At 31.5% G+C, this 20,396-nt stretch overlaps 1 protein-coding gene across 1 annotated transcript; it reads left to right on the top strand.

The window, feature by feature from the left end:
• The first annotated feature begins 18,459 nt into the window (after window positions 1–18,459).
• Window positions 18,460–19,595, top strand: LOC141531442 (uncharacterized). Its single transcript, XM_074249279.1, has 2 exons — window positions 18,460–18,682; window positions 18,892–19,595. The coding sequence occupies exons 1-2, from the start codon at window positions 18,460–18,462 to the stop codon at window positions 19,593–19,595; spliced, it is 927 nt and encodes a 308-aa protein (XP_074105380.1).
• The last annotated feature ends 801 nt before the right edge of the window (window positions 19,596–20,396 follow it).

Here is a 20,396-nt window from a genome sequence, read left to right as displayed (position 1 = left end):
TAACCCTCGTCTTTATAGTCCGTTCTTCAGTCCAAATGATCAAAATGAAAGCAGCATCTCTTTCATCAGATGGATGATAGGCCAGTTGTACCGGTTTTAAACAAAAAAAACTCAGAACTTATCTTTTCGATAAAGTTAATTATTTTTAAAATTATTTATATAAAAACTTTAAACTATAACTTTAGTTTTAAAAAATACAAATTATGTAATTATTGTTTAAAAAAAATTTTTTTTTTGATTATGATAAATCTTTCTTCCATCTTTCGTCGAAATTATGGAAAATTAAAAACGACTTATATGTTTATATTTTTTTTTTAAGTTGAAAAATGTTTTCCATATTATATTATTTAAATTAAAATACATAATAATATTTTTTATCGACGTTTTATAAATGTCCACAATAAAACTGAATACCATTTGTTGATTATTCTTTTCATTCAAATATATATTTACAGTATATAAAAGAAATTGTAAACATCTTTTTCTTGAGTGACCATTTATTGTAAATTTTCATAATTAAGTTTGATAACTGTAACCAAATCTAACTTTTTAATTTTCAATTTATCAGACTGTAATCATAAAATTAGACAAATTTTTGATGTTCTCGCGACTTCAAATGGACTATTAAATTGTGATTATGATGGGTAGTCGATATAATCAAAAAAATTCCAGAAATAAAAATTTTTAATTCAAAATTAATAAAAATTATACTTTATAAATATTTATTAAGCAATTTTTTTATTGCTATCGTACTTTTTAGTTGTGTCAATTTATGACTCCTGTATTCTAATATTTCTAAAAACAGTTATCAGTAGTCCGTGTGGTGTTTTTTGAAATTTCTATTATGTTTTGATTTACTTTTTTACTTCTCAATCACCATATTATGTGCAACTTTCCTTTAAGACCAATTCTATTTTTTTTTTGATAAATTAATTATCTACTTAAATAATATAACAAACTCTGTTAATTATTTTTTTACTTTAAAATATTTATTTGCATACTATTTTAAATGTCTATTAATAATTAAATGTCCATTTATATACGTATTAATCTCTGTTTTGGGTACAAGGAAAAAAGGAAAATTACAGTATATAATGTAACGTGGCGTTTCGTGATGAAAACTGGAAAAATCACAGTTTCTGATTTTAAGTATTACAGATTATATGAGAATTACATTGTAAAATGTAATATTTACATTGAAAACTTTGAAATTTAACATTCAAAGTTTGAATTACAAAAATGTTATTCCGAACTGTAATTTTTCGGGACACTTATTACTATTTATAATGTAATTTTTCAAGTTTTCTTTTTTCCGTGTATGAAGATAGTATTTATCAAGATTAAATACATATATGTGTTTATAATAAAAATTTTTGAGCCATGTAAGTATCATACATGATGGTACAAAGGAAATAATGTCATTACTCAGGATGAAATTGACATCGAAGGAGAGAAATATAACCAGATGGAGATGACCAACGGTACGTGGGTGAATGCAATTTGAAAATGAGAGAGTGAAATATATGAGAAGGAAAGAGAAACAGAGAGATTTTCACGAAATACCAGTTTCCAGTGTATAGTCTCAGTTGAATTATGCTTGTATTTCCCGTCAGCGCATCCGATGATGTCTACGGTAATGTAACTGAAATGTATGAATATTTCGGTGTAGTACACGCGCTATGCATACAGCCACTCTTTGCTCTCCATCTCTCTTAAGCACATGTCATCCAGAAGTATGTTACAAGTAAATGTGCGAGAGTGTACGTGCTACACGATTTATTTCCAGGCATATCCGTGAAATTCTGAATACATCCATATCCTTGCATCCCTTCAATATTCCATCTTTAATTTCACATACAAATAATAAATCATACGTCATCTAAATTCTAATGCAGTTTCTAATTGGTGATAAATTTTGGTAATATTAGTACATAATTTAAAAACAACATTATTCTTCTTTTTTATAATTTATTTTTAAATTATCGGCATGAATCAAATTTTTGAATATGAATTAACTTTTCAATTTCTTGTTAAGAAATTTTTTGAAAATTATAACTTTTATATTAAACTTAATATTTTATACTCATCCTAAACTAAAATGTGTATCTAACTTACGAATAATTTTTGAATAAAGAGCAATTTAAAATTTAAATTTATTTCGAAATTAGATTTTTATAAACTATTTTTTAAAAATATCATTTGGACAGATTTTTTAAAATTATTTTTATGCTGCATTAAATATTCCATTCAAATCTCTCTAGATCATTTATTTTAACTAGTGCTCTAATTTTAATAACATCCTAAAAAGAAGAAAATTGCAGTGGAGCGATTCGATAAAAAAAGGAAAGAAAAAAAGAGCATAATGTTTTTATGTACTTTCGCTTTTATTTATTGGGTCATCGATTTTCAACTTTTTTTGCTCGTTTAAAAGATTCACTTTCTCTCGTATTTAATTTTATTTCTTTGGAATAGTAATAGCCCCACCACGATTGTTAAAGTTTATTTGTATTGGTCAACGACCTTCTTGAGCCGCATGCGCGGTTAAAAAAAAACACGTACCTCATATTATTTTCTCGTGAAGCTTTGGCGTCGTCGCCGTTGATAAAAAAGCTTCGTTGAGTAGAGTAACCCGGGCGTGAGCAGACGTCAGTATTGTAAGTAATTCCGTGCGATATCGCGGGATTTGTTAAGCGCAAAGTTTAATTAGGGATGAGTGAACTTGTAGGTCGATAGAACTAGTAGAAGGGAGAAAAAATTAAAAAAAGGTGAAAAAAATCGAGGGCAAGTCGGGAGATAACTTAAGGATATTACTCGTGTGCTATTTAGTGTCTTTATCTTTGTCTTTGTAGTGGGTAAAAGCTGCTTGCCCTTACAGGGATTGCTTAGTGTGCTTGCGCATCTTCTGAAAAATTGAGTACAGTGGAAGGTGTGAGGGTGCAGAGAGAAATCGTGAGATAATATAGACGATGCCAAGACCACGCCTCTTGTCTAAGGTTACCCCACTCTGTTGGCGAATTCTCCCACCGCTGGTGTTCAAGAGGGGATCTAAGATTTTTCCACGTTTTATGAATCCTCTTACTCTAACCGTATCTCCTTCACTACCCTTTCTTGAATATACATATCAACCAGTCTCTTTTATTGATCCATCCACTGTACAACAGCTATCTTCCATTTTCTTACCAATTTCTTAGATGTTACTTTTTTTATGTGGTCTGACAGAACTTGGCTTTTTCTACTTTTTATAATACCTTTTACTATACTCCTTGTTGTCTTTTTATTTTTTTTTTTTATTATCTTTATCTTTATGCCTTCCAACAGCCTTATGTTTAAGCAGCTGTCTTTCATGTTTTTAGATGCTAACTTGTGGATACTACGAGATTTCATGGTGGGCAACTTCGGGTGCATCCTAGGGCCGATAGTAAGAGAAGGATTATAAAGCGAAGAGAGAAAGAGAAAGTACTCATAGGTCGGGTGCTTTAGCTTGAGGCTGTTAAACACGGTGGGTCTTATCGGTAAAACTGTTCTATACGGAATAGCAGCCGTCCAGCCATTGGCCACTAGAATATCTACCTTATATGTTCCTCTCATCATGCAAAACACACACACATTTACCCATGAACATGTATACATATATGTTCTTTATACGTTTGTATGCATATGAGTAAAACTGTTTGAACGTGTATCTCTTGAGAGCTTAGCAATGTACTAAAGTGCAACTACGTCATGGATGAGTGTCTTGTTGTATACCTTTATACAGGTTGTATTTGCACCAAAGTCAAACTAAACTTTCTCGATTACTATCGTAAAAATAAAATATATAAGATATTTATCTACGACTTTATCTACTTATTTATTTGTTTATTAATAGAGCGAATTTTTGCAATTTGCAAAAATATACACCACAGATATTTATTAATAACCATAATATTTATTAATAAAAAGGAGTAAAATACCTATACATTAAGACTTTCGTTATTCACCGCAAGCTTGCTCTTTTTCTTGCAGTGCCCTCTAAATTTTTAGCTTTTCGACAATGTATTTCTAATTTAAATAACTTGACATTTAATTTTTTTCCTCCTAAACAACTAAACTTACAGGAATCAAAGATACATATTCTCATAGGAAATTAAATTCTCTACACAGAAAAAAAAATGTTCTTGAATCAAGTATATATTTTTGAAGAGCTCAGTATTCTTGATTTGAGTAGAAAAATTCTTGATTTAAGAAAGATTTTCTTGATTTGAGGAAATTTCACTTAATTCAAGAAATTTTCGTCTTGATTTAAGACAATTACCCTGTTCAAAATTATATTCTTGGTTCAAAAATTTTTCTCTTGAATCAAGTTAATTTTTTTTTCTGTATACAAAACAGATTTTTCATAATTTTTTGATAAATTCAATCCTTTGAAAGTTACTAAAAAATAAAATGTTAAAAACTTGAACATATTTTTTTTAGAGGTCATAAGTTAAAAATTAAACGGGCGTTGCAAGAAAAAAACAAACATGGTAAATAACGGACACTAACCAGACATGAGTGTTAGGAGGTAACTAGGAATTTAAATTGCGCGCTTCGCACGCCATGATTTTTTAGCCAATAAAGAATCGGGGACCATATTTTTGCGATAATTCGATACTTAGTTAACTTCACACTTATTTTTATTATTTTTATTCCATCTATTTTAATTTAAAGGATATATTTGATAATTTTTGTCATCAGAATGATTCTGGTCCTTTTTTACCATAGTAATGTATATCCATATGATTGTATACAGATATAATGATAATCATCCGACTTACAAAATTATTTTGGATTATAAAAAAGTAATTTACATTTAATTAAAGATTCGTTTTGATTTTAATTTCAAGCAACTAAGAGATCCGTTAAATAAATAATCTGATTTATTATTAATTTAGATAGATTCATTCTGGAAACATAAAATATCTGATTCCTCTTTTCAAATCTTTGGTTAAAATTATTTGATAGTTATAATATAATCCATTGAAAAATTTAGACCTTTTGATAAGAAAATTTAAATAACAAACGATTATTAAGCCAATTGTAAAATAAATTAAGCTAAAATATTTTACCACTAGAGTATTATCTTTATCAATACGTAAGTAACTGTTACAACTTCATACATAGATATATACATGATATCTATGCATGTGTGTATGTATATTTTGATAGTGCACTATCGCATCAGCGCCAATTCCGTTTATTTTGTACTTGAGTATATTCCCAGTTCGATATATATATATATATATATATATATGACTAGAGATAGTGTACTTGGTATAGACAAAGAGAGTAAATAAAGTAAGAGAGTGAGGTTGTGGGGTGTTAGAGGAATAGGAGTATGAGTGCAGGATGCAAGAGACGAGCTTTTCAGGGCATTAGTGTTCGAGCTTGGACTAAGGCTTTCTCTAGAGGTCTCCTGGCAACCAAGCCTATCAAACTATCTTATGCTCTAACCTTTAGCAAGCCTTTTAACTCTCCATCTCTCTCTTCTCCCCTAGCTTTTTATGTATCTCGGTCTCTCTTATTCCTTGAGCATCTACCCAGAAATCTCACCCGACTCCCAGCCACCCAACCACCCACGACGACGACGACCCAGGGAATCTCACTTGGAGCCCTTAACAACCGACCCCTCGGGAGAAACTGCGAAATTGAGAAAATTATCCTCGCCCAACCGTTGTAGAGACTATACTCCAATCCAAGGGAACCATAACACTATTTTCTGTTTCTCTTTCTCTTTAAGTTTTATCATTCACTCTAGTTCTTCCGACAGGGGGAAGGGGGGGGGGTTCAGTTCAACTACGATGACCGTTTGCTATAATAGAACTCGAGTACCCGTGTGGTTTGTCGGCCATCTTAGTTCTCGGGAATTAAGGAGAATAGATACCAGCCGAAAGTTTCACTTGCTATGTATATCTATACACATTGTTTCTTTTAAGTCTCTGGGGATTTTATCCAGCGATTACAATATAAATCATCCAGTTTCTTTCTCTATTTTCAAATTGTCGAGCTCCTTAACTAATATTCATAGTTATGAAACGATATCCAAAGTGCACCAAACAAAAGAATGTACAATTTAAAAAAAAATTACTTTTTATTTTTGTATTTTCTTAAATACTGCCAGAAAAGAATTTTCTCATTTTTTTAACAAAATTTATATCGTGATATAAGATATTATATTGATATAAGAATGTTATAAATTTGAATTAAGTAATTAGAATTGATTACGTTTAACGAACTAAAGTTTAAGATAAGTAAAAATGTATATTTACAGCAATAATTTAGACAAATACAATTGTAAACATTATTTTTCTTGTAATTGTTTTATGAAAGAATTATTTTAATAAATCGGATTCCTTATCATAGTTTATACAATTATATGTTACTTGCAAAGGAACTAAGACTTTATTCAAATAACGTGACAATTAATTTATTATTTCCATCTTACTTAGAGTTATAAATATTTGCTAAAGGAACTCAATAAAATTTATAATTGTTCTGAATTATTGAGTTGTACTCCAGTTATTGGATTTAAATTGCTTTTAACAGCGATATTTTAAACGCTTGGAAACTATTCACCATTAATGACATTTTTTTCACTAAAATTAAGAAAATATAAAATTAAATCGAGAATACGAAATAATTATGGTTATTATGAATTTTCTTCAATCAAAAAAAATGTTTCTTCTGTAATAAACGCTTAAAACTATGAACGTTTTCTCATTTCGAATTAAGGTTTTCTTAAATTCATTTTTTTACTTCTCGCTAAGAAAAATTGAAAATTTTAAAAAATTCAAAAAGTTATTGGTTCTACCCCGTTTTGCGGAAATTGAGTTTTCATCAGGTCTCGACATTTTGAGATTCTAGAAATCTTCCCTGACTATTTTTATGGTAATATCCGTACGGCTGTGTGTGTGTAAACCTCTCATAACTTCTGAATGGCTTCTTCTTAAAGTAAAGAGTATCTTTGTCATTAAATTTCCTGAAAATTTGAACCAATTCGGTTCTCTAGATGTTGAGAAATCTCAAAAACAAAATTTTCGAAAAATGGTTTTTTTGGAATAACTTCTAAATGGCTTTATTGACCAATATAAAAAACTATTCAGCTCTTAACCTTAGAAAATCACGTTAATTGCCGCCAGGCCGGTCAAAATCGATTAATTCGTTCGTGAATTATCAAAAACGAAAAATTTCAAAAAAAGTGTTTTTTTTTGTTTTTTTTTTTTTTACTTCACTACGACATTTCTTTTTAGATCGTTTTTTATATAATGATGTAATGATGTAACTATACGAGCTCAAAAAATCATGTAGATCTTCTCCAAGAACGTTAGAGTCGACTGATTGGTTCGTGAATTATCGTTCTCGAAAAAATTTCGACAAAGTGAATTTTTCAAATTTTTCAAAAATTTTCGGTCTGATCAATTTGTATTCAGAAGTAAATCATAGGATTCGAAAAATTGTATCGAATGCTGCTAATCGCGTGAAAATTGGTTTATTCATTCAAAAGTAACTGCAGTTTGAACATTTTAAGAATAGTGCATAGAAAGAAAGAAAGTTTTGAGTCAAGTGTAAATTTTCTTAAATCAATCTTAAGAAAATCTTAAGGAAGATTGAAAATTTCTTGAATGAAGTTAAATTTTTTTAAGCCAAGAAAATTTCTTCTTGCTCCAAAATAACTTCAGTCTTCCTTACAATTTTCTTGGTTCAAGAAATTTTTTTTTTCTGTATGTTTTAATTAACTTCTATCAGATTTTTGAGCTCGAAGAGCTCAAAAACGTCATAAGTGCAATTTTAAGTACTTATGTATGGAATTTACGAGATGTTGCCGGGATGGCTTTCAGGATCAACCGTTTTCCTAATTTTTTATACATATGTAATGGAATATTTTTTTGATTGAAGCTAAAACTACAATTGAAGTTACGAACATTCAGGATAAAATATTTATTTACTCTATTAAATATATAGAATAAAATAAGTAACGTAATATCGTTGTAGACTTTTAGGATTTGGCGGTATCATTGGAATTATTATTACTTAAATATATAGTTGGCGACGCTTGTTACACGAAGACAAGCTAGGAACTTGACGGTGAACTGTGTGGTGAGAAAACAGGTAAATGGAAATGGTACAGAGTAAAAGCGAGAATACAAACTGTATGCTAAAGGTGGTAAGATGAGGAAGTGGAGGAAGAGGTGTTTAATCCAATCCTGAGTTTGTTCTTTCGACGATTGACGTAATCACTGGCTTCTCGTAGTTTCCACGTAACTCTAGTCACTCGAAACACTGCTCTCGGGTATACCAATCAAGTGGGTGTATACAGGTCATTTACTTTCGCGTAATTCTGTAATGTTATTTGCTCTCGTAAAATTCTAACAAGAAAGTACATATGTAGGTATGTATGTACAATCAAACAGTTAAACTTGTTAACAAACAAATAAAATTTTACACTACTTTTGTAATGAGTTTGAGATTAAATTTTGCAAACAACTATTAATGCCATCTTAATTAACAATTTGTTATTTTTTTAGGTCGTCGAGAGTTTTTCAAGATCAAAATTTTGACTGTCTACATTGTATATTGCTTGCAAGTGGATAAAGTAATGTACATACATATATATAACACAGAGGAGACGACGACGATCTATCCTTCTATATTGACACTAAGCTTTACTTCCAAGAATATTAAATCAATAATTTCAGCTTCAATGTTGCACGAGATAATATTCTAAAGTAAAGGTAGGGTATTAAAATTGACGGTAGTGTTATGTCTAATATATCTATTTAAGGATACAACAGGATATTGTTACACTTATCCAGCACATGATTCAACCAGGTTATCACATATAGCAGTTAGTAATATATTAAATTTTCTTGTCAGCTATGATTTTATATTGACAAAGTAACATTAATTGTATAAATAAATAGTATGATTAAATTTTATCTTGTCAAAATTTGATACAAACATACTTTAAACATTAAAGATGATGATGATGACACAAAAATATGAATTTCTATTTTCACGAAACACAGTTTCATATTTTTATTTTATAATAGAACGATTAAAAAAATGAATATAATAAATAAATAGATTTATAAAAATAACTAGGGATGCTGCATCGAGAGCAGCATCTCTGAGACTGCTGAGGAGACTATAAGCTTTGTCACTTGAAATTATTTAAACCAGTTCCATGTCTCACGCTAAATTTCTGCATCCAGATATTCTTCTTTTTATTACTTTTCTCATTTTGCTTTACTATATTCATGAACTAGGGAGATGACCACAAGAAGATTTCGTGAGAACACATACTGATCTAACAACTTTTTGACTGGTACTTTTATGTATTCATGCTACATCTTTCATACAATATCGTTTTTTCTACGATAAATAAAAGTCGAATGGTTTAATATATTGCATTTTTTGACAAAAAAATAGTTCAAATTATAACTTTAGCACGGGATCAAACAAATCAATAAAAATATATTGAAAATTAATCAAATGAAATGGACCTGAAAATAAACATTTTTCGGAAAAATACTATTTCAAACGAGTACTTTAACTTTTAATGCAATTTATTTAAGAATGTAAAAAAACATTTTGATATTTTTTCAAATTCAATTTTTTCCAAAAAATTTAGATTTTTATAAATTTATTTGTTTCATACTCCTAAATGTGTGGAAAATTGAAATATTAAAGACAAAATTATTACAAGTAGATAATTTAAAAAATTTTGTTTCATTTTACCCCGGATTCTGCGATGTTATTTATTAATAACGTGATATACTACTTTGAAGATCGCTGATTATTTGATAATATTATTCAACTTGTTTTGTACACATGTACTTACTAATAGATGAGATATACAAATATTGAACCAGTCAGACAAGTTTCCATTCGTCGGTTTTTAAGTATAAATAATAATTATTGAAAATTCAAGCATATCTCGCAAAATGACCGGTGGGCAGTTAAGTAGCGTGAGAATATCGAGTGGTCCAGAAATAGAAGCTTCCTCCTTGCAGTTAAACTGGTTTTAAATATAGCGCAGCAGTCTAGACATGTAATATGGTACTTGATCATTTTTTTTTTTAGTCTCCTTCTGTTTAAGATACTCGGATGAGACTGAGTATCCTTCTGTTTGTTTCATTTTTGAATATAATAAATGTTTAATAACTAAAGATGCATAAAATTTGCATTTAGTATATTATGAATTATAATTTTGATAATGCAAAGCTTAGTTGATCGAGTATATTATAAACCATGGTGAGATCCAAAGAAATGGTTATTATTCTCTTCTTGACTGTTACTTGAATCCTCTGGAGCAATAATACAGATCTGGTATTCGCAAAATCACGCATTGTTGCGAGGGTATTTGGCCGTAAGGGTTGAATGGTTTTAGCAATGGACGGGTGGCTGTAAGGCGCTTCTCTTGTCGTCATCGACGTCGACGACGCCATATTTGTGTGGGTTGGCGAGAGAGCTGCAGCTTCGAGCTTGGCCGGTTTCCTAGGGTGGGATTCTAAACGAGCAAGGATAGGAGGGCTCTGAGCTGAGAAACTGCGACTGAAAGTACGCTGGGCTCAGGACGTAAGGGGAAGGAAACGACTCTAGCATATAGAGTGAGTTTAGAGGATTCGTTGTCCCACTCACTTGGAAACTTCAAGACGTCGATACCAACGACGCCGACGCGGATCATTCCTGTTTTTTAGTGTTTATGCAAATATTTCTTATTACTATTTTTTTTCTAAATTTATTTCCGTGATTGATGTGACGTAATAAATTGACAATTTAGCTTTAGAGTAATATTTTTGCTATTTGACTATTTGCCTTGTCATTGAAATTGAATAAATAAATAAATAAAAAAAAAAAATAAAAGTTTTTATCAGGTACAATAATCTACATAAATAAGAGAATAAGGAAAATCATGTTTTTGGTAGCCATATTAAAACACACATAAAGTGTTTTGTTCATATCTTGAAGCATTGTAGTCACTTTTAAAACACTTCCACGTGTTTTAATTTCCTATGTTAAATGCCCATTTATCGTCATTTTTGAAACACTTGGATTTACAGTGTATATAAAATCATGAGTTTTCTTAGTTGAATTTAGTATTATTGAAGAGGTTTTGATCTAAATTTGTGCTTTTTCAAAATTTCATATGGTTCTTAGCGATTGTCATTTTATTGTGATGTGTTTTCGAAATAGCTCTAGAAAGTAAATTTGAATTTAGCGCTAGATTTAAAATCACTTTCACAGTTAAATTTGATATCAGTAAGGTTGACCTGAATTTATTCTTTTTTAAGACGTTATATATTTTTTGGTGATAATTAATATTCTATGTCAAGCTTTTGGAGCTGTTTTGAATAGCTCAGTGATTTAAATATGAACTTGTTCTGTCAGATTTTCCATTAATTGAAAATGTTATTGAAATATTTTTTTAATATTTATTTTAAAGGTACACCACCTTATGTATATTGTGATAAATAATATCCGAAAATCACTAATAAAAAATTTTTTTTGTTCACTATTTGTTCTTCTCGTCAGTCGCATGGTGATTTCAGGTTGCTAACTAATATATTATAGATTATTGATTGATCTAAAAAAATTTTTTAACTTCCCGCTATGGTAATCGATGATTATAAAAATTGGGAAATTAATGATTTTAGTTCAATTTTTAAAAATCAAGTTCTCATCAGATCTCCATGTTTTAAGATCTTAGGAATCATGTCTGATTATTTCTACACGGTGAATGTTTCTTTGAAGTTATCAATGTTTACACTTTAGCCAAGATTTTGAGCTACTAATTTTATCAAAAAGTACATATTAAACTTCATTCCAGTGCTAATGTTCCTTCTATAAGATAAAAAAATTTCAAATAATAAACGAGATCAGTTGGCAATTAAAGTCTTGTTTGAAATAGTCATCAATTTTATAACTCAAAGCTTAAATATAAATCTGCAGTACTGCGATATATGAAAAAAATAGGGAGTCGCACAAAGTAAAACACGAGTGCCATCTTAGCTTTTGCTTTTTACTCAAGCAATCAGCATTATCCCTCACGATCAACATAAATATTTTCCAATTAAAAATTTAAATCTATCATTCACTATTGAATATTAAAAAATGTTTCGGATTATGAGGTAAATGTAAATATGTACAAGTATGACGAAAAATTAAAGTCGATCGACTTTGATCAGCCTTTTTGTAAGGTCTCTTTTTAAGATTTCTTTTCAGATGAATTTTCTTAGAACTTTACATCCATTTTAATGAGAATTAAGCTTTTTAGTGTTTTATAAATGATCAGAAGTTGTTTTAAATTAGGGATCTGCAATTTAATGTCGACAGGGGAATATTTTGGTTGAAGCGCAGGGGAATCGAGGAATATATGGGAAAGTAGCTCTGAATGTCGATGTGGCACCTATGGGGGCAAAAGAGATGGTTGCGGGGGCCAGTGGTGTTTGGAGGTTAGACCGCAGTTACAATATCGCTTGATTAGAAATGTACATCGCGTATATGTGCGAGCCGCATACCCAGATGGTGGGTGGTTGCCTGGGCTGATGCCTAGCCAACTCTATGGTTTAATATACGCTTGGTAGAACTTACAATAAGGAATTGCAATAGTGAATGCATTGGAGGATACCTACAAACTTCCTCTTTATTGATGAATCGGAAAAATTAAATACTTCAGTTGATTAATTTTATAGATGTGGATTTTTATTGTTCAAATAAACACATACAGACAGAATATTAGTAATAAATTTGTTTAAAACTGAGGTCGAATAGGGAACATCGCTTTTAAAAACAAAAAGGATAGTTTAAAATCGTTTCCATGGAGCAAAATAGTTAACTCTCAGCAATCTGTTGTATTTTCATTCGTAGTAGCATTTCATCATAATATGCATTAAATATCCAAAAAAGCTCTGAAATTATTATTTGTTTAAGAACTTGGTAATTATTTCAAAGTAATAAACGATAAGAAATCGAAATATTTTTTTTTTATGGCAGGTTTTTAGATATTGTTAATTGATTGAGAAAGAACTCGCAAATTTATTAGTAAATTATATAGAAATCTAAAAAATAGTAATTTCTGTAGTTTCTCAACGAAAATTTTTCACTTTTTTGAATTCTGATAAATAAAATAATAAAAAAAAAAAAATTAGGAAAACGGTTGACCCTGAAGGCAATCATCCCTGCAATTCTCCGCCAATTCCATACCTATGCTTGAAATTGCACTTATGACGTTTTCGAGCTTTTCGAGCTCAAAAATACAATTTGTGTGTTATTTTGAGTTCTCCGAGCTTAAAGAAATAGCTTTTGTATGCTTTTGAGCTTAAAAGTCTGATAGGAATTTGATCAAACACTATTTTCCAAATTCTTAAACCGTTCGATGCAGTTTTCTAAGCTAGATAAAGAATCTTTAAGTTCAATTTGATCGGACTAAAAATTTTGGAGTCATAAACACTTTTTTCGGTTTTCTGTCGTCAACGATAACTCATGAACGAATTAACCAATTTTGACCAGACCGGCGGCGATCGAAGATGTTTTTTGATGATAAGAGTTGATGAGTTTTTGGTATCGATTAGTAGAGCCGTTCAAAAGTAATTTAAAAACACCACATTAAAAAAATTTTTTCTTGTAGTTTTTTTGAGATTTCTCAAAATCTACCGGTTCGACTTGGTCAAAATAGTATTCAAAATCTAAGTTCAGTCAAGCCGTTTTGAATGGCACCAATCACGATTAAATCGGTTCAGCCGTTCAAAGGTTATGATTTACACATGGTTCACACCACACACACACACACACACACACACACACACACACACACACACACACACACACACACACACACACACACACACACACACACACACACACACACACACACACACACACACACACACACACACACACACACACACACACACACACACACACACACACACACACACACACACACACACACACACACACACACACACACACTATCGCGGGAATAGTCAGGGACTAAAAATTAAAAATTGAATTTAGAAAAAAAATTTTTTTTTTGATTTACATAAAACAATATTAAAATTTTTAATTTTGACAGGAATTAATAAATGGTTTATTGATTATAATTTTTTTTAATCTCTTGATAAGCATTTCATAATTTTTAAACGATTCAAAGTTATTTTTTTATTTTTATTAAAAAAAAAGAAATTTACTCTGCGGAGTAAAATCTATGAATAATAAAATTTAAATCCGTTTCGGAGTGAATTTCACTTCCGGAGAAAGTAAATCAATTGAAAATCATTCACTTCCTATTCACTCCAAAATCACTCCGCATTCATTTCGAAAATTTTTACAGTGTGTAAGTAGGGCAAAATCCATATACGTGGAATATGGTTTTCCTTGATAAAAAAAGTCTAACATAATTGTGAGTGCAGAATTTTAATGACAACATAGTTGCTTTCATTACACTCACTTTTTAATCTACGGTCAAGTTGATATACTTAAATATTTTTTTAGTTTATTGTTAGTTTGACCTGCGATTGATTGTAAAAAAGCTATAATTTCTAGTGTTCCATGATAGTTTTAGACCATTTCAAGTTTTATAATTGTTTATTTGATTATGAGAATTATAGACCAATAGACTTTATCAACATGCATCGAAAATATGAGATCTATATAGGATGTATAATAAAGATGGTTCTATATTAGTACTATACTTTACAGTTCTTGAAGCGTGGTTTCCGGCTACGCCTAGACTTTCCTCCCGAGTTCCACCCGCAAGGAATATTCAGTCATTCTGTTAGATTTGCTATTCTCCCTTGAGAACTCTCTCGTCCCCTTTTCTCTTTGCATCGTGTATATCGTATAGTACCAGGGCATAGTACCATCTCGTTCTCTTTTCTCCAATCGTAGCTTCAACATCAGAACCTCAAAGTTTCGAGAGCTCTCCGCTCGCTCGGGAGAACTCTCGTGAGAAGTGAAAGGGTGAGAGACAGAGGTAAGGGGTAGTGCTAGAGAATTGCTTCGAATGCCACTGTGATTATATATTGTTCGCAAAGAAGATGGCGCCTGGGTCGATTCTCCAGTAGAGGATAATAATCGTACAATACTCCAGAGATGAAAGCAATTGATCATACCAATTGGAATTATTATTATTATTATTCTTATTATTATTAAAAATTAAAATAAACATTTTGTCTAAATATTCATAGTTTTAAGGTAAAATTTTGTCAATAGTTGAGGTGAGGTAAGCTATAATGCATGAAATTTCGCAAACTATTACAGCGGTGAGCACAAGTGCGGGGTAAAATTTTGAGGCAACAAGAGAGTTTTAAGACAAACTACCTCAGTTTTCCCTCGTGGCTCGAGAACGTCGGAAATACCGTAGGAGCATTCTAAACAGTTAATTAGCTGAATAATGCAGCGGTAATCTAGTGAAAATTGCATGTACATCGACCACGCTCAGTTTCAACAACTTGATCACCTAAGCGAGAAAAATTGATGATTTTTTTAAAGCTTAGTTACAGGTTTAGCTTATAAACTATCTACAGTCTTCATTCTCTATTATTAAGATTAGATCCATAGTAAAGATATTCTTTATAGAAAACACATTAAGGCGATGATATAAAAAGATTATGTTCATATTTTTAATTTTATTTATCATACATAGAGAAAAAAAAATTTCCAATAATTAGGTTACTTGTTAAAATCGATACTTAGCTCGAGTATTTAACTTTTTATTTCTTCAATTCAAAGGAAATATTTTTTAATTTATTGCAGTTTTTAAATTAATATTATAAATATAGAAAGATGATCAAATAAAACCTGAAAAACTTTTTTTGATTAATTTCAAAATTGAATCACATGTTATTCTCAAAAAACTTCATAGATTATTGCAAAGCACGTCAAAATTGGTGGATCTTTCTGGGAGATATCGTTGGCGAAAAATTTGCGATATAGTATATTGTGTGACAAGGGATGAAGCAAGACGATTTGAGACTGGAGTGAGTTATAATGTCAGAAGTCAGTCAAAATATAGCAATTTTAGGCCGATATCGCTTTGTTTAATTGTTATTGAAATGGGCTATTTCAAGGTTCACAATAAAGAAAATCAATTTTAATAGGTCTGAAAATCATTCTAATATCACTTCATTCAGTGCGGCAGATGATTGAACATTTCTGTCCTCGGGATGAAGTCGATCACATCGATTTAAAATTGTCTCGTTCCAACTGGCTCAACAGACGTTGAAATTTCAAGTTTCACTGCAAGTGACATGAAACAGTTTTTTTCGTTGAGTGTAAACTAGTTCTTATCGTTGACGATATAAAGATGATATAAACAACAAGAATACTCATAAATTGAATTCAAATAAGTATTCTATTAAAATATTAGAATAAAATAACGAAAATGACTTTAAGTTATCTTAAAATAAATGAAGAATCTATAATGCTATCTTAAATCAGTCTTTCATATCTATTGTTCATTGAAGAATATGTTAGGTGAACTCCTGTGTGACTCACTCCAGTTAATCGGAAGTAATTATATTAATTGCATGGCACACCCCGGGAGTCGTTACGCAGACGGTCCACTGGCTCGTCGCGCAGTTAATTCAGGCGCAAGGCGCGTGTGGCCACCCGAGATACTCTACGGTGTAACTGTCAGAAGGAACTCGAGTGCACAATTAAACCTGTAACCAGTTAACATCTGCCAGAGACGTTCGGTCCTTCGAGTCGTATGGCGAGAATACAAATCGTCAATTCCTTTATATTCTTTACTTACCAAATTCCTATATACTTCGTAGCAATTACTACCATTGCATTAAATACTTATTCATGTTACTCTTATATATTTTTATGCTACTTAAATCCTTTGTTAGGTAAAAGAAGAGGCGAAAAAACAAAATAAACATCGCAAAGTTTTTAAGAATGACATTATATGAGCATTTTGACTTGTTAAAAATTTTTTATGATAAATCAATTTTATGGTCTCAATTATACTATTAAATTTGCAATGCATCGAAAACTAGCAATACGTTATTGTATAAATATGATACGTCGATAGTGAATTCGATATAGTCAGAAAAACATATAGTATACTCCCCAACTGGATGAACGTGGTTAGCCGCAGGTAAAATTGCTTATTCTGATAATTTCCCCCTACTATTCTTTCGATACATATCTGTAACTTTAATTTCTGAGAATTTTGAGCGCTTATTTCACTTATTTTATAGTTATCACGACGTAGATGTAACTAACGTGGACGTGAATTAATTGTGAAATACTTAATTTATTAAATGTATCGGCTTCGCCTCGGACAACAATTACATGTGATCTGAGACATTTCTTACTTTACTTCCCTAGGTGTGTAATATATTATTGTTTGATTAAAAGAGAGCAGTAGGGAAGTTATTGCACAGAAAAAAAATTTTTCTTGAACCAAGAAAGTTGTTAGGAAGACCGAAGTTATTTTGGAGCAAGAAGAAATTTTCTTGGCTTAAAAAAATTTAACTTCGTTCAAGAAATTTTAACTTCATTCAATAAATTTTCAATCTTCCTTAAGATTTTCTTGATTTATGAAAATTTACGCTTGACTCAAGACTTTCTTTCTTTCTGTGTGGTTTAACCCCGTTTTTCGAAAATCGAGTTTCCAACGGATGTTGACGTTTTGAGGTCCTAGGAAGGTTCCTCTAATGCTTTCGCGATGTTGTCCGTGTGTGTCCGTGTGTGTCCGTGTGTGTGTGTGTGTGTGTGTCTAATCTGCTTTTAAACTTGAAAAACCACGTCGATTGCCATCAGTCCCATCAAAATCGGTTGACTCGTTTGGGAGTAATTGCAGTTTGAAAATTTAAATAATAGTGTTAAATATAGTGTGTTCTTAAACTTCTATCAGACTTTTAAGCTCGAAGAGCTCAAAAGCTTAGAACAGCTAATTCTTTAAGCTCGAAGAGCTTAAAAATGTCATAAGTGCAATTTTAAGCGCTTAGATATGGAATTAGCGAGAAGTTGCAGGGATGGCCTGTAAGGTCAATCGATTTCTAGATTTTTTTTTTTTAACTCAGATTTTAGCAATTTCTATTTAGCAACTCAATAGCAGCTCAAAGACTTCAAATTTTCTCTCGTAACTGAGACTTTTGAGGTGCTATTAATAAGGTTCAAAACTGCATGTTATTTCATTACTCTGGAAGTACCAGTAAGGCTTGTCAGAAATTATACTTCCAGTCTCGCCCTCCTGATTACATGTATACAATTTGTAGTACCATCTCTTCTAGCTATTGTAACCACGTCTTTTAGAGTTTAAAGATTTAAATTGACCGCGTTTGGCGCCTCCAGTGGAGGTGGCGGCGTCACACGGTCACTTTCGTCATAACATTTTTTCGTGCAAACAAGTAAACATGTAAGAGTTTTAATAAAAACATTTTAATAGATTTAACGGAAAATTCAAACTATTTTATTACCAAAAAGATGGGTGGACACAAGAGAAAATCTTCTGATAAGGATCGTGATAGAGATTATGAAAAATTAAAGAAACGACTACGCGAAATGGAAAAGAAATTGGAAGAACGTGAACAGAGGGTAAACAACGACAAAGAAAACGACAATGGTGGTCCTCAGGCAAATGACAATGTAGATGGCTCGGAGACAATAAATACTCAAACAAGCCCATTAAATTTGGCAAAAAACCAAGGCAAGTATTAATTATTTAATTCAAAATAAAATACATAAATATATATATCCGTTAAGGTTATGCGAGACATAACATAAGCACGGAAATTAAAAAACAGCTGAGCTTATACGTGAGATAAGACATAGCTGAAAATTTTATAGTTGACCTTACACGAGAGGTAAGACATAACTAAATTAAACTAAATTAAATTATTTCTCTCTCTCTCTCTTTTACAGAGACTCCAAAGAGCACTGTAAACGACACACCAACAGAGAGAGAACCTCCAGTTATAGATTTAGCAAAAGAAATCGAAACTGGGGAAAAATCACTAGAACAATCAACTAGTAAGGTGACAGAAACCGTGGAATTGGACCCAGAAATCTTACAAATAATCGGAGAAACACCAACAACTGAGCCAGAAGGCTTAAAACTATCAGCTCATATTGCTAATCGCTGGAAAATCTGGCTTAAGACGGGACAAACAAAAGAAGCTAAGGAGCTTCTACTCAAAAAATACCCTAGAAAAGGGGAATGTTCTTTGGAAGCTCCAAAACTAAACCCGGAAATTGCAGCGTCACTCAATGACGGGTCTTTAAAGAGAGATAAATATTTCTCAAATACTCAGAACCTAGCTGGCTCTACATTATCAGCATTAAGTTTGGTTATCGATCTTTTACTCACAAAGAAACGAGAAGAGATCGACATAAAAAAGATGCTGGAAAACTTGTGGGAATCCTCACAAATTTTAATCGACTTGTACCGTGGACAGACTATTGCCAGAAGAGCCTGCATTCTGCCTAGTCTGAACAAACAAACGGCTGCTCTATTAGAGAAAACCGAGACTAGTGAGCTGTTATTTGGAGACAAATTGGGAGAAAAAATCAAAGAATCTAAAATTATTGATAAAATAGGGACAGATATAAAATCTCAATAGCCCTCTAAGAAGCCTGGAACTCCAGCAAACCATTTAAACGCCTAGAGCCCGTCTGTGACAAGATATCAAGCTTAGACGGGCACAAAAGCAAAATCGTCCAAGCCGAGCTACAGCCAGAAATACTCCAACCAATCGAAAGGTCCACAGAGTCAGCACAGGGGTCAGAGCAACAAGAATCGGAGCCGATACTAAACAACAAACTTCAGGTAAATATTGCAGGAAGGTTAAAAGCATTTTTAAGCAAGTGGTGTGTAATTACATCAGATCCTTTTATACTACAAGCTATTAAGGGGTATAAAATACCCTTTAAATCAAAACCATACCAACCGAGACCACCACCCGAGCGCAATTGGACAGATCTTGAAGTATCTGCTATAGAAGTAGAAATTCAAAGACTATTAAAGTTAGGAGCGGTTGAGAAAGTCACACTGACCGATGACCAGTTCATATCCTCTTTCTTCTTGGTCCCGAAGCCAGATGGATCTAACAGATTTATAATTAATTTGAAAGATCTAAACGAATTCATCGATGTAGATCACTTTAAAATGGAAGACATGAGAACAGTCTGTAGATTACTCGCCCCAGGAATTTTTATGGGTACTATTGATCTCAAAGTCGCTTATTTTTTAATACAAGTGAATAAATCAGATAGAAAATATCTTAGATTTATATTTCAAGGGGTAATTTATGAGTCCACATGCGTCCCATTTGGCCTTTGTTCAACTCCATTTTTATTTACAAAAATATTAAAACCCGTTGTCAATATTCTTCGAGAGGAAGGATTTTTATCTGTAGTATATC

Source organism: Cotesia typhae, unplaced genomic scaffold (assembly GCF_013202065.1).
Source record: "Cotesia typhae breed Kobodo isofemale line unplaced genomic scaffold, CoteBio_Ctyphae contig_5, whole genome shotgun sequence".
Classification (NCBI taxonomy): Eukaryota; Metazoa; Arthropoda; class Insecta; order Hymenoptera; family Braconidae; genus Cotesia; species Cotesia typhae.
The sequence above is the reverse complement of the archived record's forward strand: the minus strand, read 5'-3'. Positions and strand labels throughout refer to the sequence as shown.